The sequence below is a fragment of the Schistocerca cancellata genome, chromosome 4, assembly GCF_023864275.1.
Source record: "Schistocerca cancellata isolate TAMUIC-IGC-003103 chromosome 4, iqSchCanc2.1, whole genome shotgun sequence".
Taxonomy (NCBI): domain Eukaryota; kingdom Metazoa; phylum Arthropoda; class Insecta; order Orthoptera; family Acrididae; genus Schistocerca; species Schistocerca cancellata.
This window is the reverse complement of record NC_064629.1, coordinates 742,910,224-742,931,564: the sequence shown is the minus strand read 5'-3', so window position 1 is coordinate 742,931,564 and position 21,341 is coordinate 742,910,224. Positions and strand designations below refer to the sequence as shown.

Below are 21,341 nucleotides of genomic sequence, written 5' to 3'. Positions count from 1 at the left end.
GCACTAAGGCGCGATAGAGGCGGAGAAGGACCACTCGGTCCGCTCCCCAGGAGGTACCATTCAGGACACGGAGGGTGTCGAGGGATCGCAGACAGCGAGCTGAAAGATACGAAATGTAGGAGGACCAGCACAGTTTTCTGTCAAACATAAGACCCAAGAATTTACCGACTTCTGAAAACGGAAGGTTGACAGGTCCTAGATGTAAGGAGGGTGGAAGAAACTCCTTACGTCGCCAAAAATTAACACAAACGGTCTTACTGGGAGAATTACGGAAGCCGGTTTCGATGCTCCAAGAGTGGAGGCGATCGAGACATCCTTCAAGACGTCGTTCAAGAAGGCTGGTCCGTTGAGAGCTGTAATAGATCACAAAATCGTCCACAAAGAGGGAGCCCGAGACTTCAGGAAGGAGACAATCCATAATTGGATTTATGGCAATGGCAAACAGTACAACACTCAGCACAGAGCCCTGGGGTACCCCGTTTTCTTGGGAGAAAGTACGGGAGAGAGTAGTGTTCACCCGCACCCTAAATGTGCGCTCTGCCATAAATTCGCGAAGAAAAAGGGGCAGCCGACCTCGAAAGCCCCGAGAGAACAGTGTGCGGAGGATGACTGTCCTCCAACAGGTATCGTATGCTCTCTCCAGATCAAAAAATATTGCTACTGTTCGGCGTTTCCGGAGAAAATTGTTCATGATATAAGTGGAGAGAGCAACAAGATGGTCAACTGCACAACAATGCTTTTGGAATCCGCATTGGGCAGGTGTTAAAAGACTGTGGGATTCCAGCCACCAAGCTAAACGGTAATTCACCATACGCTCCAAAACCTTACAGACACTACTCGTGAGAGAAATGGGGCGATAGCTAGAGGGGAGATGTTTGTCCTTTCCAGGTTTCGGAATAGGAACGACGATAGATTCCCGCCATCGTCTGGGAAAAGTACTGTCGGTCCAAATTCGATTATAAAGGCGAAGGAGGTAATGCAGACTATGGGTTGATAAATGCAGCAACATTTGGACGTGGATACCATCCGGTCCTGGGGCGGAGGAGCGAGAAGAAGAGAGTGCATGGTGGAGTTCCCGCATGGAGAAAACAGTATTGTAGCTTTCGTGATTTGGAGAGGAGAAAGTAAGAGGTCGCACTTCCGCTGCACGTTTCTTCGGGAGAAACTCTGGCGGGTAATTGGAAGAGCTCGAAATCTCAGCAAAGTGCTGAACCAATGAGTTAGAAATTGCGACGGGGTCCACTAATGTATCATGCGCGACAGTGAGCCCAGAGACCGGGGAGAAACTAGGCGCGCCTGAGAACCGTCGAAGCCGCCTCCAAACTTCCGAGGAGGGAGTGAAGGTGTTAAATGAGCTAATAAAGAATTTCCAGCTTGCCTTCTTGCTATTGTGGATGACACGACGGCATCGCGCACGGAACTGCTTATAGCGGATACAGTTGGCCAAAGTAGGATGGTGGCGGAAAACGCGAAGAGCACGTCGCCGCTCACGTATTGCGTCACGGCATGCCTCGTTCCACCAAGGAACTGGGGGGCACCGGGGCAATTCGGATGTGCATGGTATTGAACGTTCCGCAGCTGTAAGAATAACGTCGGTAATATGTGTGACCTCATCGTCGACGCTGGGAAAGTGACGGTCATCGAATGTCGCTAGAGACGAGAAAAGTGTCCAATCGGCTTGGGCAAACTTCCAGCGTCGAGGGCGCATATATGCCAGTTGAGGCTGCAATCTAAGGACACATGTAAAGTGGTCACTCGAGTGTGTGTCAACAAGGGCGAACCATTCGAAGCACCGAGCTAGCCGAACAGTACAGACCGCAAGGTCCAAACGAGAGAAATTTGTCGTGGAGGCAGACAAAAATGTAGGGACCCCAGTGTTGAGGCAAACTAGATCCACTTGGTGGAAGACGTCTAGCAATAGTGAGCCACGTGGACAAGGATGTGGAGATCCCCAAAGCGAGTGGTGGGCATTGAAGTCCCCAACCAGCAATAAGGGGGGGTGGAAGCTGACCAAGAAGATGAAGGAGATCGGCTCGTGCCATTGGTGTGGACGATGGAATGTATACAGTACAAAGAGAGAACGTGTATCCAGAAAGGGAAAGACGGACGGCGACAGCTTGGAAGGAAGTGTTTAAGTGGATTGGGTGATAAGGAGAGTATCATGGAGAAGAATCATGAGTCCTCTATGGGCTGGAGTGCCTTCAACAGAGGGGAGATCATATCGGACGGACTGAAAATGAGGGAGAACAAAGCGGTCATGGGGACGGAGCTTTGTTTCCTGAAGACAGAAGATGACCGGCGAGTAGGATCGTAAGAGGATCGACAATTCATCCCGAGTGGCTCGAATGCCGCGGATATTCCAGTTGATAATGGACATAGGGTGAACAGAAAAAGGAGGAATGTGACCAAGGTTGCTGTCAAGTCAACGACTGCTCAGAGCTTGCGACCGACAGCATGGAATGGCATTCAGCTGAAGGCAGAAGATCCTGATCCATAGGTTGTTCAGGAGCAGCTACTGCCACCAGCGATCGGCCGGTTGATCGGCCGCCAGCAGTGCGCCTTGGCGACACGGAAGACTGCCGAGGGCGATTTCCGCCAGGTGGTGCTGTAGATGGGACACGCCTTGGCGGAGAAGGAGATGAACTGGGTTTCTTTGTAGCCTTCTTGGAAATATGATGTTTAGATGAAGGAGGAACTGATGGTTGTGAAGTTGGGGTACGTAAAAAATCTTCATGAGTATGCTCTTTTTTCGAAGTCTTGGAGTCTGACTTTTGGGCTCGAGATTTAGCAGAACCCGATGAAGGGTGAGCCATAGAGTGGGCAGGCGAAAGTGGTGAGGTTGAACGGGCGATCTTTGCGCTGGCCGATCTGACGACCGTGGCACTAAAAGTGAGGTCGCAAGTCTGCATGGCCGCCTCCTTTGTTGGCCAAGGAGAAGCAAGGACAGTGCTGTATTTTCCTGTCTGAGGTACGGTGGGCTGTCGACTGGTGAATAATTTTCGAGCAGCAAGGGTCAACACCTTTTCCTTCACTCTGATTTCCTGGATGAGCTTTCCGTCCTTAAAAACGGGGCAATCTCGAGAGGAAGCAGCGTGGTCACCCATACAGTTGATGCAGCGAGGGGATGGAGATGGACAAGCACCCCCATGGGCATCCTTGCCACACGTAACACATTTGGCCGGATTGGAACAGGACTGTCTGGTGTGATTGAACCGCTGACACCGATAGCAACGCGTAGGGTTTGGGACGTAAAGGCGAACGGATCTCATAGCCTGCTTTGATTTTTGATGGAAGTTGAACTTTGTCAAATGTCAAGAAGACAGTGCGGGTTGGAATGATGTTCGTGTCAACCCTTTTCATAACTCTATGAACAGCTGTTACGCCCTGGTCAGACAGGTAGTGCTGAATTTCTTCGTCAGACAATCCATCGAGGGAGCGTGTATAAACGACTCCACGCGAGGATTTTAAAGTGCGGTGCGCTTCAACCCGGACAGGGCAGGTGTGGAGCAGTGAAGTACGCAGCAATTTTTTTGCCTGGAGGGCACTGACTGTTTCTAACAACAAGGTGCCATTCCGTAATCTAGAACAAGACTTTACAGGACCTGCAATTGCGTCGACACCTTTCTGAATAATGAAAGGGTTGACCGTGGAGAAGTCGTGACCTTCGTCAGACCGAGAAACAACAAGGAACTGTGGCAACGACGGAAGAACTGTCTGTGGCTGAGACTCAGTGAACTTAGGCTTGTGAGCAGACATAGTGGAAGGTGAGGAAACCATTGCGGAAGAATCCCCCATGATTACCGGCGTCTCCGATGGCGCGCTCCTCCCTAGTGGCGGGCCTCTCTGAGGGCACTCCCGCCTAAGGTGATTGTTCACACCTCAGGTCACACCTCCCGACAAACGGACGGAGGGACCAATCGGCACTTTCGGAAGGTATCAGCTCGGGTAATCACCCCTCCCTGGGCCTGGCCGTTACCAGGGGGTACGTACGTGTCCTACCTGTCTACCCGGGGCGGGGACTTACGCGTTACCCCGTCACCGGCTACGCACAAAAATGTGTGGGTCGGCCTTCAGACACGCACAGGGAGGAAGAAAGAGAAAGGGAAAAAACAAAGAAAGGGAAAGGAAAGAGGAGAGGTCTCAAACGCCGCAGCGGAGAAAAGGGTAAAGAGAAGAGGTAAGGAAAAAGGAAGGACAAAGGAAGGATACAAGCAGAGAGGGCGAAGAATGCAGTACATTTACGAGCGTCCGTCTCCGGACGTAGGCACAAACCATACTCCCAGAGGGGGAGAAAGGGAAGGAAAGAGCCAGAGGTGAGGGGAGGAGGGGCGAAGATGGGGGAGAGGGAAGGATGCGGAAAAGGAAGGTATGCAGCCCGGAAAGGAAGGAGGGCCACATTAGCTCGGGGTCCTGTGCTCGCTACACACGTATCCACAAAAGAGTTGTGGACCCCCTGGGGGGAGAGGCTCCTGTGTGGATGTTTGTAGGTGCACAGGGAATGGTTTGGGTTGCACCAGATTGGGTTCAGAAAGGGTACATCTACTATAATACAATACATAGGGTTACAACTGTGGAGGACAGTACCCTGAAGAAATATGGAGTAGTTACAATAGTGGATATCAAAGGTGCCTCTGATAATCTCCTATGCTCTGTGATGTTCACATGATTAATATCTCCAAACCCCATAATGCCTCTACAATAGTCTGGGGGACTACTGTTACGAAAGAGTGGCAGGCTGCACAGCTAAAGCTAATCAATGACATTACCAAGAGCTGATCTCAAGGCTCCAGCTGTGGCTCATAATATTTTTTTTTTTTTTTTTTGGATCTAACCATTAAACCTTTGCTAGCTGTGCTGGCTGAGGAGTACAACGTAGACAGTGTCATCACTTAAGAGGGTAACATTCTGATAATTGTCTCAGAAGACTTGAGGACAAAGCTGTTTTATCACTGATGCAGCAATGGTGCATTAACAACAAATTCACAGCAGTTGCCCACGAAAATAACATTTTTAGTGCTAAAATATACATTTTCTCTACCAAGAAATCCTACTCTCAAATTTTGAGAAAGTTCGATTTATAAAAGTCAGGTGTGTAGATATTAAGGATTGTACATCGATGAAAAAAGAAATTTCTCGGTTATGCTCATTAAAGTCACTGAGAAAGCTTACAAAACCACGGACAAGCTGGCCTGCTTTGTCAGTAGTGAAGACTGCACCATAGTGTCATCGTTATTGCTATTATTGCATTTGCAGCAAGGATGTGGGTCCGGTAGTTGTGCTAGCAATGTGCAAGATCACACCCAGATGTATGCAATGACGTGCTTCTAAGAGTAACGGGTGTTTTTGGTACACTCAAATAGGAGCATTTTTAGCAATTCTGAGAATATATCCTACTAACGATAGTCACATACAGAATTGTGTGGTACTGGTTGTGACAAGAGACCATTGAGATAGTGAGGCATATCACTGAAGAACAAACACAAAGTGTAACTTTAGTACTGGAGAACCAGTATGTTACAGAGGATACTTCACAAAAATTATAGTGATGGCTGTTCTGTTTACCAATTATTTCCTGACATTCAAGAATGGCATGGTGCAGTATCATAATGGAACATGAGATGTACACTATATATCTAACATAAAATCAGCAAAAGTCAGTCAGACAGATGTGAATGTGGAGAGAGGGAGACTGGTACACCTGACCATACATTACCGTGTCCTCCAAACCGTGATATTAGGAGGAAAAAAAAAACCCTTGATTCCTGGGTAACTATAGATAATATTTGCAACCAAATATTGAACAGGGAGTTTCTATGGTTCAGGGAACCAAGGACTGCAAACAACTGAAGTGTCAAGCACATCAACGGCTATTGTAGTTACATTTTCAGATATCAGTAAGAATAATTATTAGTGCCTAATGTATTAAACATACTTTATGAACAGGGTTCTTAATATTATGTACTGCAGTTTGTAATCGTAACAAATATGTTACTTATTGTTGCTGTAGAGAGATTCAATTGGTATGCACTAAGTCATTTATAAAAATGCACTTACAGTGTCCACGGCTTTTGTGTTGCGTGCTGCTGTTGGTAAGAGTTCACGTGATGAATCACGGGAGGTCAACACGACAATTCACGAGTCAGATGAATGTAGTCAATGAGATTATTCTTCTTAATTTTCTATGGTTCTTACATGAAGTTAGATGGAATTTTCTTCTATTAGGTTAGAATTTATCCATGTCATCGGAATTTTCGGGAAAATTGGAAACAAAAGATAAAAGTAGGTTATTGCAATGATGAATGTATATCTGTGACTAAGGAACACACCAATCTATTATGACAATCATATTTTTGCGTCGAGATTCATAGGCTTCACCAACTCACAAGCAAATCATCACATTCCCACCTAACCTAGGGCTTTGGCTTCACTACAGGTCAGTCTGTCAGCACATCTAGTTTTTTCAAGTCGCCAAAGAAATAAAAAACTCAGTAAGTGACCTTAAAATTCATAATAACCAGATCAGTAAAAGTTATTCTAGTGCTGTTGATAAAAAAACCATTTAATGTAATCAAATTGTATCTTCTGTCAAAAGATATCATTAGGTATAGAGATCCCCATTGGCTACCATGTACTATCACCTTATTGGCTACAACCACCGCCAATAATTGACATCAGCACACAACACAAAAACTGCCAGCAATGAAAGTGCACTTTAACCCAAGTCATGTGTAATTCATAATATTTGTTCATGCTGTGGACCATGTAACTAAATCTCTGGCAACAAGACATGCAGCAACTCAAGTTCTACAGAGTCCTACAAAAGCAATGGGCTTTATCTACACAATTGAAATTGTGAACAGGCAGAACAGAAGGTGCTGTGACTTGAGTTTCACAAACACTGGCAAGGATACAGTGTACAACAGGGTTTAAGCTCAGCTGGTGATGGTTTATACACACTATATCTGGGGTGTAATTGTAGGATTATATCTTATCTTTTTCCAATCACTAATGTTTTTTTATTAGATTTCACAAAGATGATAATATAATGAATTTATAAATAAAATACCATATATCAATACTACTATATAAAGACAAGTCTTACTTTAACATTGTTACCAAAACTTGTGAAAATTTCTTGACCAATTTTCTTCAAATTTTTACACATTACTATAAAAAATGTTTGGACAGAATGGACTACATATTTTTTAACTACGTTCCCCCCCCCCCCCCCCCCCCCCACACACACACACACACACACACACACACACACACACAGGGTCTCTCTTCTAAGAGTCATCAGGCACATTTTCTCTGGCGATTCAGCAGATATTTGCAACAGTTGTCTGCAAGTTGTGGCTCATGTTGGCACCAATGATATCAGTTGCTTGTGTTCCGAGGTCATCTTCAGATCATACAGGCGGCTGGCGGAGGTCGTGAAGACTGCTAGACTCATACATGGGGTGCAAGCAGAGCTTGCAATTTGGCGGTTGTTCCCACAGTTAATAAGGGTCCTTTGGTTTGGAGCCAAGTGGAGAGTCTCAACTAAAGGTTTTGTTAACTCTGTGATGGTCTTGGCTGCAGATTTCTGGATTTGCATTATGGAATGGAGAATTGCACGACTTTAATAGGTCATGGTACACAATACAAAGGAAACAGCTCCTTGGGTAGCAGAGTACATGTGGCGTGCACAAGGGGGGGGGTGGGGGGGGGGGGGGGTTAGGCTAGACTCTGATAGACAGTTGCCAATCGATACGCAGATAGTAAATTCAGACCACAATTAGAGTAAAGCCATTCTGACTATAAAAATTTTATCAGTAAATTGTCAAAGTGTTTGTAACAAAGTTCCCGAATTTACTGCCCTCCAGAAAGGTTCTCACACTCAAATTACTCTTGAGGCCGAGAGTTTTAGATGCTAATGAGGGGGGGGGGGGGGGGAGAGTGTTCATTGCAGTTGACTAAAATATTGCCTCCATTGAGGTCGAAATTGAGTGTGACTGAAGTTACCTGGTTGCATATACAAAGTCTAAGTGAAGCCAAGTTGGATGGTTTTACCAACCACCCGATTCTGCTGTGACAGTTCTCAAGTCATTTAAAGAAAGTCTACGATCAGTAGTGCATAAATACCCAGATCATGGAGTACCAGTTAAAGGTGACTTCAACTTACTGAGTATGGACTGGAACATCTCCTGATTCATTGCAGAGGGTTACAGACGGTCAGCCCTGTGAAGTACATTTCATCATGTTTTCTGAAAACATGTCTTGAGCAGCCACTTCACCAGCCCACATGCAATGGAAATTCCTTAGACCCTGTAGCTACATACAGGCCGGACCTAACTAACACTGTTGGCACAGAGACAGTAACAAGTGATCATGATGTCATTAAAGCAACTATGTTTACAAAAGTTAATAAGTCAAGAAAGCTAGGAGAGTGGGCAAAGTTTAAGCATACCATGGTTCTTGGTCTGAAGAACTGTGTGCCTAGTAAGGGGATTAAGGACTGAACATCTAATAAACAAATACAGAAGGTGGTGATGAAGCAAATGCGGTTGCACTCTTAGTTCAAAAGAGAATGCACAAATGACGACAGACAAAGGTTCGTAGAGATTTGTGCATCTGGAAAGAACTATGCACAATGCATAGAACTACCATGTCTACCTTAGCAAAAGATCTGACAGAAAACCAGAGAAAATTCTGGTCCTATGTAAACTCATTAAGCGGGTCCAAGGCTTCCATCCACTCACTCACTCATTGACCAGTCTGATGAAAGCAAAACAAAAGCCGAAGTATTAAATTTCGGCAATTAGGTAACCGTTAACGCAGCAGAAACAGATAAACATACTGTCATTTGACCATTGAACAGACTTCCATATGGATGACATTGTAGTAAGTATTCCTGGCATAGCAAAACAACTGAAAGGGTTGAAAACAAGTCAGTCACCAGGTCCAGAAGGTATCCGAATTCAGTTATACAAAGAGTACCCTATGGCATTGGCCCCTTACATGGCTTGCATTCATCATAAATCTCTTGCCCAGGGCAAAGTCCGGAGTGCAGTGACATGGGCTGGGCAAATGCCCACTGGGTAGAGCATTTATAAATGAGCATTTGCACGGAAATTTGTTCTTAGCAGTTTTAAATGCCCAAAATCTGGGCATTTATAAAATAGTATTTTTTCAATTTTTTGTTGTTAGAATGTATAATTTACCAATTAAAATATAGAATGGGATGATACTCCTGATATCAAAAGTTAGTTTCTTACTAACAAGGGAAACTCTCCATCACATCCCCCCCCTCCCCCCAACATTTAGTGGTAAGATGGCCCTGATCATAGATCAAGCATGAAATCTGGAAGGAGGTGTACTGAATTGTGGTAAAAGAAGCAAAATAGAAACAATGAATGGTCCAAGCTGAAGGTGTGCAACATCGAGCAAATTTGAAGAGCTACGGCATCCTAGTTATGTGGCCACGGTGTTGGACTGTGAAGAGGGAGATCCATGTTCAAATCTCTCTCATGCACGAATATTTTTTTTCCACACAATTATGAACTGTCCATCCAGCCACTGATGTGTCTAATCCCCTTCTGTGGCCTTGGCAATTATACTATGCACTGGTTATAGAATATGGATCATGTGGTAAGAATATGTTAACATCGCAAGTAAATGTTATGAATAGTGAGAGCAGGCGAGAAGCCACATAGACCTCCCCAGAAACGAAAAGAACAAAGAAACGATGTCAACTATGTTACAACAAAGGAATTCAAGAGTCAAAACTTCCAAAACAGAACTAAACAGTCACAAAATGTGGTACTTGTGTAGAACAAATAGGAGGTACACAAGTCTTGATGTCTCTTCCTTACACTTTGCTGCTGCAAAAGGACATTACACCACAACACGACACAGAGACATCTATTCCCAGACGCACAGTTCATACGTTTGTGAGAAAAAAGAAAGTAGGACACAAGGGAGATTTGAACACGGATATCCCCTGTTGCAGTCCAACACTGTGACCACATAACGACAACACCGTGGCTTTTTAAATTTGCTTGATCTTTGACTGATCACTGTTTCTATTTTGCCTTTTTTTTCACAGTTCAATACACCTCCTTCCTGTTTTCATGCTTGATCTGTGTTCAGTTTTTGACAGGCTATCTACTGGGCCATCTCACGACTAAATCTGTGTGGCTGGAGTGCGATGAGGAGTTGTCCTTCCTTGTAAGAACGAAAGGAAACACTCTCTCTCTCTCTCTAATCTGTGTCAAATCTCTGAATATTATTGAACAACAATTATTGATAAAAAAAATTATTACTGAATGTATTTAACAGCTGGCATGTGTTTCTTGATGACAAATTTTATTCTTACATGTTAAACTGTTTTCAGTGAAAAAAAAAAAAAAAAAAGATTTATTGTCAGATGTAGGGCCTGTTTGGACCTTTTTCAATTTAAAAGGGAAAGGAGTATCCTGTAAATATTGCTTTAAGGAATACAAAGTGTCACATTCCAACAAAGTGGAACAGCGTATCAAAAAGTGTGTGAAGTGCTCTCAGAATTTCAAAAACGTGTGAGTTAGGAACAGTGACAGAACAACTTTCCAATTTTTTTGCAGTAGTACAGAAAAGTCAAAATACTACCTAGAGGCTAGCTACTTTATATAAACCATACTTTATTTCAAAAACACTTTCAACTTGTGTCATTTTCTTTTTTTATTATGTCTACACCAAGAATTGACGACATTAAAGTTGTAAAAAGTTCTGTTTACAGTCCAATTTATTTTCCCTAATAACTCTCCACTAACTCTCAAGCAGCTTTTTCAACTTGGTTACCCAATCAGCAAAGAAGCAGTGTCGCAAAACTGCCTTTTCCAATACCAAATATCAGCTTAAAATTTGTTTATTAGTGCCGCTTATCAATTAACTTTTAAAATGCACAAATACCTGGGCATTTATGAATTTTGTACACTTGCCCAGGCATTTATCCGGGGCATTTGCCCCAACTTATAAATGCCCAGGCATTTTACACCACTACTCAAGTGACTGTAAAAATGCTCAAGTGACTCCTGTATGTAAAAAGGGTAAAAAGAACAGAACCACACAATTACAGACCAATATCTCTAATAGCAATTTATTGCAAAATCCTTGAACATATTCTCAGTTCGAATACAATAAATTTTCTTAAGACCGAGAACCTTGTACCCATGGATTAGTATGGTTTTAGAAACCATTGTTCATACGAAACTCAGCTTGGGCCCTTTTCTCGCATGATATACTGCGAATTATGGATGAAAGGCAGACAGACAGATCCCATATTTCTAGATTTCCGGAAAGTATTTGTCACAGTGCCCCTCTGCAAACTGTTACCAAAGGTACGAGCATATGTAATAGGTTCCCAGATATGCTAGTGGCTTGATGACTTCTTAAGCAACAGGACCTAGTATGTTGTCCTTGACAGTGAGTGTTCATCAGAGACAAGGGTACAGTCAGGAGTGCCCCAGGGAATTGTGAAAGGACCCCTATTGTTCTCTATACTGTTCTCTATACAAAGTTTAGTCACTGTAGGACAATAAAAGATGACGTACACAAAATTTCTAGTTTGTGGGATGAATGGCAAATAGCTCTAAATGTAGAAAATCTAAATTAGTAGATATGAGTAAGGAAAAAAAATCCATACTATTTGGATACAGCGTAAGTAGTGTCTTGCTTGACACAGCCACATCAAAAAATATTGAAGCATAATATTGTAAAGCTAAATGAAATTGAACAAGCATGTGAGGATTGCAGTAGGGAAGGTGAATGGTCGAATTTTGGTTCACTGGGGGAACTTTGGGAAAGGGTAGTTCATCTGGAAAGTAGACAGCATGTAGGACACTAGTGTGACCTATTGTTGAGTATTGTTCAAGTGTTTGGGATATGGACAAGGTAGGATTAAAGAAAGACATTAAAGCAATTCAGAAGCGGACAGCTTGATTTGTTACTGGTAGCTTCAAACAATACGCAAGTGTTAGGGAGATGTTATGACCCACCACGTTGCAACTGACACTAATCTCTCTCTTGCTGCATCTCTCTTTTTCGCTATTTCTCCCTACATCAAACTACCAAACATACAATCCCCAGAACATGTAGTTAACTAACAGACCAAACACCACTTTCTAATTTTATCTTTCCTCACTTTCATAGCTGTTATTTTTATGTATTGTGATCCAACTGACTTTCAATCAATTTAGTTTTATTCTTCCTCACAGTGTACTTCTTTCCTTTACCTTTCTCTCTCTCTCTCTCTCTCTCTCTCTCTCTCTCTCTAATCTCCAACAGTGTGCCTGTGTTTCATTTTCTTTTTCTTTGACTTGCTGACCGACCACGATCACTATCGATTACTCAAGTTTTGAAATCTCATCTCATGTGAGCTTTCCTTGTTAATTACCCTGTAATCCTTTAGAATGAATTCTTTGACTGAGGATTACAAGATATTTTTCCTTCACAGTCCTTGAATAGCATCAGTTCCTTGAGCACTGTGCTCTAAACTAAGTACTGATCACTTTCACGTAATTTCTCTCGGCAGGTGGTGAACAATTCAACTCTGACAAGTGGTCTGTAACGTTCAGAAACAATTTCATGAATATTACGATTAGGTGCTGGACTACAAATTACAACAGCCTACTGTACACTGGACAAAAACATTGACGGAGATTTTAAACAGAGATTCATAGTTTTTATCACACAAAATTTCATGGTTTATTTTTTACTGGAGTATTTATTGCAGTAACTAACAATTTACATTCCTCTCAGGTGTACTAATTAGTCAGTCAGTTGTTCCACAGATCAAATTCACAATCAATGTTATGATGTGGAACTTGTCAACAGAACAAACATAGAATTTATGTACAACTAAAAAAAATAAAATAAAATAATAAATAATAAAAAAAACACATAGCACGAATTGTTAAGCAGAAAGTTCTTTGATCTACACCTGAAAACATTTCTGCTATGTGTCAGAAATTTTATTTCTATTGGTAGATTGTCAAAGAACTTTATAGGTGCATATTTCAAATCTTTCTGTGCCATAGCTAAGATTCATTAAACGGTAATGTGGATAATTTTTTCCTTCTAGTACTGTACTTGGAAATAACTCTGTCACTCTCAAATTTCAACATATTGTGGAAAGGAAAATTATAAGCGAATAAATGTACCATAATGCTATGGTTAATATTCTAACTGCTTAAAGAGTTACTTGCCAGATATTAGCTGGTAAATATTTGATACTCTGAAGAATCTAACTGGCAAATAGAAAACAGCAATGTTTTATTTACTTTACAAACGAATTAATGTACGTGTGTGAACTCCACACAATTCTGATCGCTTTTTTGTGGTATGAACAAATTCTGCCTAAGTGACGGGTTACCCTAGAATATTACCCCAGAAGACATCAATGAATGCAAATATGCCAAACATGTTGACTTAGTTACTTCTGTATTCCCAAACTTGGCTATTATTTTTATGGCAAAAGTAGCAAAACCTAAATGTTTTAGCATGTTTACTATATAACTTTTCCAGCTTTTAGTTTTCACCAATATGCAGACCTAACTTACAATTTTATAACCTATAGGTCATTTCTTGTTTGTATACAAGGTTAATGGAGATGAGATAATCCAGGGAATGAGACTCATATAAGAATGAAATTGATCACATCACCATGTGTAGTTTTACTAGCCATAAAATGCTTTGCAAACAGTTAATGAGTTTCACACGTAAGATACCAAATGAATCTCTACTTGCTAGCTGGAAAGTCACAGATAGAAACAATTAACTAGCTATAAGGACAATACTACTGGTACAAGTTACATAGTGAAGCTCACTTGAATTTTTCATAGTTTATGTACGATACATGTATATACTACGCATTAAAATTTTCATCAGAGACTTGACCATTATCTACATAGAAACTTCAGAAAGCAAGTTACAAATGTCCTCTAATGTAAGACCATTGCATAACAAGAGTGATACATTGTCAGATGTATACGTTTTGAGATTCCTGCACAGACTGTTCTGTTGAAGTACGGATAATAGGTACATCACAGTGTGCACCTGAAATGGTACAGCAATTGGAAAGAACGATTGGCAGAATGTTCCGAAATACTTGTTGGCTATGTTGAAACACAGAGTCATGTACCTGGATCACTTTGGCATGTAGTGAGCTTTCAACAATAGTTACTTGGTCTGCCATAATGTGTAAGTGTAGCTCCTGTCACAGAGCCGAGTGGACTTCCTGGAGCTTAGCAGTTTAATACAATGTAATTTAATATAGTTTCTGTTTTCCACATACTTCTATGGCGAAATGAATTTTACCTGCATATTTTACTCGGCAGACTACTGTTTATTAACTTAAAGTCCTCTGCGTGAATTTTACGGCACGATCTTCCTATGAGCCGATTTTCAATCTTAGTGTAAATTGGAGTTGGCGTAACAGCAGAATGTAGTTTGCATCCAGTGACTCCTTGGGTTAATGCTACATACTTGTGGTGCAGAGAGAAACTGATTAAAGATAGACTGGGACTGCCCATGTTGGGTATGGATACGATGGGAATTGGCCACTGTCCATAAACAGCTAGAAGGTGTGTTGCCAGGGCTGATCGACTTCAGGCTGCTGCCCTGGGCTGTGAAGGCGCTGGGGCACCTGAGGCAAATGCTTTGGCATCTCTGGAGCCTATAGTGCTGGCTAAGATCCGTGAGAATGCTGTGCCTTCCAATTCGCACATCCCAGGTGATTGACAAGTACCCACTGGTAACTGGTGAACAATGGTGGAGTTGTGAACCTCATGGTGGAGTTGTGAACCTCTGAGTGGAAGGTGAAAGTGGGTGCAAGCAACACGGCTCTACCATTATGCCCCAAAAACTGGTTTGTGGTATTGCTCACTGATGAAAGTATATCTGAGCCAGCCCTGAATGCCTTTTCTGTTGGGACTGAGGCCAATCTTCCTTAGGTGTCCGGACAAGTGCAGAGGATGGGACTGCTTGTCACTGGGAGCTCTAGGTTAGGCAGGTAATGGAGCCCCTCAGAAAAATAGCAGGCAGGTTGTGAAAGAAGGCCAGTGTCCACTGTGCTTGCTAGAAGGTCTTGTCCCATATATGGAGAAGGCTCTGCCAGCAGTGATTGAGCACACTAGGTGCGACGCGCTGTGAATTGTGGCTCATGTCGGCACGAATGATGCTTGTTGCCCCGGTTCAGAGGCCATCTTTGGGTCCTACAGGTGACGATTGATTTGGTAAAGACAGCTAGCCTCACTCGTGGGCTGGAAGAGCTATAATTTTGTAGTATCATTCCCAGAACTCATCATGGTCCTCTAGTTTGGAACTAAGTGGAAGACTTAAACAACTTCCTCAGATGATTCTGTGACAATGTTGGATGCAGATTTCTTGACATCCCCTGTTTGGGGGAGAAATGTAAGAAAACCCCCTTAACAGGTCAGGTATGCACTACACGCAAAAAGTGTCTGAAACGGTAGCAGAGTATGTGTGACGTGCACATGTGGGATTTTTAGGACAGAGAAATCCCTCAACGGATCCAATTTGGTGCGTTCAGAGTCCAGACAGGGTAGCATTTGTCATATCAGATTGGGGAAAGAAAACATGAACATAATATCAGTCAACAACAGGAACGTCTACAGAAGTGCTCTGGAACCAATCTTGCTTATAAATTGTAACTCTACCCACATATTACTAGGGGCAGAAACTAACTGAAATCAAATGTCACTAGGAATGAAAGTCTTAACTCTAACTCTAATGTATATTGCAAAAATAGCTGAATGCTGGTAGTGCACAATGTTTATAGCAATAAAGGATAAAAAGGATGTCAGCAGCTTTTCTGTTGCATGTTGCAGTTGGTAACTGTTATGTGTGGCGAATTATGAATAGTGAACACAACGGATGATGAGTCAGATCATTAGACAATATGGCAGGACTAATGAGAAAATTGTGTTCAATAAAGGACATAGTGATGTGCAGTGTACAAAATAACACAGTGACATAAAAGAATATGCTGTGCAGAATGTTGTCGCATAAAGCAGAATATGTCGTAAAATTTAAACTGTACTCTTAGGTTTTTGCATAACCATAGAAATGACGTTTCAAAAATACCTCACAAAGTTTTCAAAATGATCACTGGGCTATGCTAAAGACCAATCTATTGCAACAGCAAGTTTTACTCTAGTCACATTCATTGGCTTCGTTAAATCTCAACCAAACTAAGATTTCAGCCTAAGCTCTACCTTGGGCTACACTGCAGATCCCTGGCACCACAACCTGTTTTGGTTTTAAGTTTAGGTAGTTGGTGTGGTATTGTGGGTTGTGGAAGTGTTTCCAGTGAGTTATTAAGTTTTTTTTGTGTATATTTGACGGTTTTGTTAGGTCTTATTTGTTTGGTGTTAGTGTGGAAAGAAGTCTAATTTTTTAATTGCTTTTTTGTTATGTAAGGTTATGACTGTGAAGTTCACGAGTGTATCATTACATTCTGAGGTGGGGTGGTGATATGTTGTCTGTCATACAGTTTCTGCATATGTTTGGCCTTATTTGCTGAATATGTTAGGTGTCATGTTTGTGGCAACAACATGATGACGAGAGTTCTGGCCACTTGGACCAGGGACGCGTATATATGGCATTGTCGGTATGACAATATCTGGTACCTGGTTTGAGAAATCTAGATTGCCAATGACAGAGATTGTCTTGCTTACTTATTATTTTTGTTATCAGGTCTGTATAAGTTTTTATGTGCAGAAGGCTGGTGTGAGTGAGACAGTTTTGGACTGGTTTTCTTTTTTGTTGAGAGGTTTCTCCGCAGTACATGAAGTATATAGGGCAGTTGGGTGTGCCGGGGATTGTTGAAGAAATTGATGAATCACAGCTTGGTAAGAGGAAGCATGGAAGGGTCAGTTCTCGGGTTACTTTGTTGGTGTGGGGGGTCGTTATTTTGGGAGGGGGGAGGTTGAGGTTATGCTACTCATGTTTTTAGTGTTTTGCAGTTTCATAGTATGAGGGAACTAGTGGGTCTGATTGAGGAATATATTGAGGAGGGTATTACTATAATTTCTGATGCATTTTTGTCTTATAGGTGGATGGGGAAGAGGGGTTATAATCATTCAGTAGTTAACCACACTATCGAGTTTAACGATTATGAAACTGGGACTTGTACTAACATGACAGAGTGATTTTGTGGGGAAATTAAATCAGTTATAGGGAAGAGAAAGAGGAGCTCTTCCAACATACAATCCCATTTAGGTGAGTACTGCTGGCGGAAGTGTGTCCCTGCCAAGTTTAGTATTTTTTGTTTTATTTTGAGGGCTGTGGGGAGGATGTGCAGGCCGGGGTAGGTCGGTTGTGTTTTAACTGATGCAGGACCTTTACTTTTCACGACACTCATATACATGATCTAGTACATAACATCAGAAGTCCCACATTTTTCACAGAGGGTGCTATTCTATACTGAAAAGTTTAAACACTAGAAAACTGTAGCGAATTGCAGGAAGACCTGCAATGGATTGACATATGGTGCAGGAAGTTGCAACTGACCCCTCAACATAAACAAATGTAATGTATTGCAAATACATTTACAGAAAGAACCTTTATTGTACGATTACACGACTGCAGAGCAATCGGGTCGACAGAAGCGTCTGATCCCACGCGTCGGCTTTGACCCGTGACGTAAGGGTGTTGTGTGTGACGTCATGATGGCGCGGAGTTTGATTTGGAGTGTGGTGTGTTTGTAGATGTTGTGTTGTGGTTTGTTGTGCTCTCTGGTGGTATGCTCAGGGTTTTCATTTGTGTAATGGGCTCAGTTTGCTTTTGCTCATTATCAAGAATTGTTATGAGTGTTGGCTGTGTTTGTAGTGGAATTCGTTTCAGTGAGTTAACGATTTTGTGTGAAGGTTAATTTAGTGTTGTTCGCTGTATGTCGTGTGGTAATTTTAGTAAAATTAATCAGTTGTTGTTTTTGTTCAGGGATGTATATGACGGATAACACTGCGCAGGTCAAGGGAAGTGTCCGATCCCAATGTCTGGCTATGTATGTTGGTAATGGTATCGGCAGATGTTTTTGAGCTATATAGGCCAAGGGCAATGTTTGATCCTAATTTATGGGATCGGAAGCTGCTGTTGAGCTGTATAGGTCAAGGGAAGTGTCCGAGTCCAGATGATATTGTGTTTAGTGGCATTTGGGGAGTTTTGTGATGTCGATTTTTTTCGTCGTTTTGTGTGCTTTTGTATGGGGGTGGGTTTATATTTAGTTTGCCCCCACCCAAAAACACCCCATTTCCCGCGCTTCTCCCGTTAGTGTCATTAAGCTTTTTTGGAAATTGTGGGTGTTTGCTTTTCGATGTATTTTCGTCCTCATAATGTGTACGTAACGACTTTATACGTGCCATATTGGAATCTTGGTTTGTGGTCGTTTCTGCCATATTTGTGACGTCATGGGTCAAAGCAGACGGGCGGGATCGGACACTTCTGTATTTCCGAACAATCAATGGAAGCAGGTAAAATAATTAGGAGTAAGCAGACAGAGCAATTTTAAATGGAACAACTACATAATACTGATCATGGGTAAGGCAGATGCTAGACAGATTCACTGGACGAATCCTCAGGAAATGTCGTCCGTCGACAGGAGCAGTAGCTAACAAACACTACTTTGATGAATACTTGTGTACTGCTCATCAGTCTTGGATCCATACCAGATAGAACTGATAGAAGAGATTGGACACATTCGAAGAACAGCAACACATTTTGTTTAGGAAGAGGAAAAGCATCACGAAGGTGCTCAGTCAACTCCAGTGACAAAAGCTGTAAGAGAGGCAGTCTGCATCACAGTACGGTCTACTGTTAAAATTCCAAGAGCATATGTCTTTCGAGGAGTCAACCAATATATTGCTCCCTCCTACATATATCTCGCATAAAGACCGTGAAGATAAAAAGTAGATTCTAGTCCACACAGAGGCTTACCAGCAATCATTCTTCCCGTGAACCATTCCCGAATGGAGCAGGAAAATGATAAAAGTACAGTGGTGCACAAAGTACCGTCCACCACACACCGTAAGGTAAATATGATGCGAATGTAGACATGAGGCTGTGTTACGGACAAATCTGTTACCAAAATCTTAAATCTGCATTTCCATTCATTGGCTTCACCAACTTATATTTAAGTTATTACTTTACAACCTAATTTAAACCTTGGGGTATACTACGATCATTCAGTTGCCAAAGGCAAAATTTCACAGTAGGAAGGGGAGGAGGACACTACCCATCTCTAGCAACAACTGCTGTTTCTCAGAAAGTGCAACTGTTCACAAATTTTATTCATTTTTTTTTCTACTTCTCCTAAATATAAGTTGTCACATGGCCACTGCTTCCGAAAAATCTTCCTTTTAGTATCATCCTTTTTATTAATCAAGCTAAAACTGTCCACAACCTAAGGACTGCTCACACACACACACACACACACACACACACACACACACACACACACACACACACACACGAAATGCCAGTGGTGAAAGCAATATTTGGATTTTATTCGTGCACATAAACATTGAGCCATACAGCATTTTTATTAGTGCTCAGTAACTAATCTCTAACCAGACCACGATCTGAAATACCTTCTTCAGTTAATTGCTGGCAGGATATGTGACAGACCTAATGATACACAAAAGTGGGAGTGCCAGATAGCAACCATGACTACAGTAACAATACGGTAATTTGACAACCGATATAGTTTTGTGAAAAACTAAAGAAAAGTGTTCCGAAAGTATGGTAAAAAACAGGGGTACAAGGATTCTTTCATTCACCACATTTCATAACAATATTTACAGCACACTACTTCATTGTGTTTGCATGGATACTTCCATTTTTGTCAGAAGCAAGATTTAAAAGAAAAATACCTGTACCTAATGTATTGGGTCTCCTTTACCTTCATATACGGCTATGATCACACAAACTAGTGAAAACGCAACGAAGTTTAGTAAGTACCTAGGCAAAGAACTGAATTCCACAAATGATCATTTATGATATTTCTCATTCACTTCTATCCATTACAAAATCAATTTCAGTGAAGCTTCATTGCATATAAACGCACCCTATTTTAAGACCTCTATCCTAACCTCAGAAACAGCAGCTTATAGTGATTAAAAACTGAGATCTGGGATATGACAATACTGGTATGTAGCTTTCCGCCAGTAAAACAAAAGCACTGGCGTTTTAGATTAAATGCACTTTTGTTTCGTACACTCAACGCGAGGAGATTTTCAAGGATGTGGAACATTTCACAAAAGCGCCTCACACAAAGCGAAACTGAAATGGTCACTAAGTAAGAAACTTAATGTAGAGATGACAAAGTCAAACTCAAGGTAGCAGCTATTCTGAAACGGGTGCTGACAAAGAATTTGCTCAGTAACAATAATACGACATGATGGTTTGATGTCTTTCTCATGTTCAGAATGGCATCGGCGTGAACAGAGATGAAACAAGACTAATCCACGAGCACCTTATTTGGGACGACTCATACTTTTAAAACATAAATCTGTTCACAAGTACTTCAAATACATACTTAAATTCAAATATGGGCCTTTTGCATCTCCCATGTCGATACAACACTTAAACTGCTCAATTCACAATTGCAACTTGACAACACGAATATACACACAACACAATCAAGTTCCCTCCTATTCCAAAGCTCTCTAGGGAAGATATGCTATATACTACGTGCCTTTACTTGTATATACGTTACAAGAGGTACTGTGGATGCGCTCCTTTCAAAGATATACTTTGACTTTCTCGAAGGCATCAATAGATGTCTCAGCTGTGAAGGTATCGCCACAGTCCAAAGCCGGATTCACACACTTTGGCACAGAAAGGGGTGAATTATACTGGCACTAAAGTCTTTGGTCACTTACCAAATAGTATCAAAAGTCTGACAGACAACCAACAAGTATTTAAGAAGAAATTAAAAGAATTTCTGAATGACAACTCCTTCTACTCCAAGAAGAATTTTTAGATATAAATTTAAAAAAAATAAAAAATAAAAATAAAAAAACACAAAAAATGAAAAAGTTGGTATATTAACTTAAGTATGTTGTTAAATTAACTTAATTATGTCATGTATTGGAAAATTTGACTCGTTCCACATCATCACGAAATATCGTATTCATGATCCATGGAACTAGTATTAATCTAATCTAATCTAATCTAATCTAACGCATTTTTGTGGCTTCCTGTAGTGGCATCGTGAGCTACCGTTCACATAGAACGACATAAATTCTACGTAGTTGCACGGCTGTCAATGTGGCGTTAATGGAAGTCATATGGGCGAGTATGAA

The 21,341-nt window shown here is 41.6% G+C and overlaps 1 protein-coding gene across 1 annotated transcript in view; it reads right to left on the bottom strand.

Annotated features, from left to right (window-relative positions):
• Window positions 1-20,705, bottom strand: part of LOC126184464 (DNA mismatch repair protein Msh2) — a 220,434-nt gene extending 199,729 nt beyond the window's left edge. Inside the window, exon 1 of the mRNA XM_049926855.1 lies at window positions 20,573-20,705. Coding sequence (XP_049782812.1) covers window positions 20,573-20,606 — 34 coding nt within the window. The 5' untranslated portion in view covers window positions 20,607-20,705. The remainder of the gene's footprint in view (window positions 1-20,572) is intronic.
• Window positions 20,706-21,341: the final 636 nt, after the last annotated feature.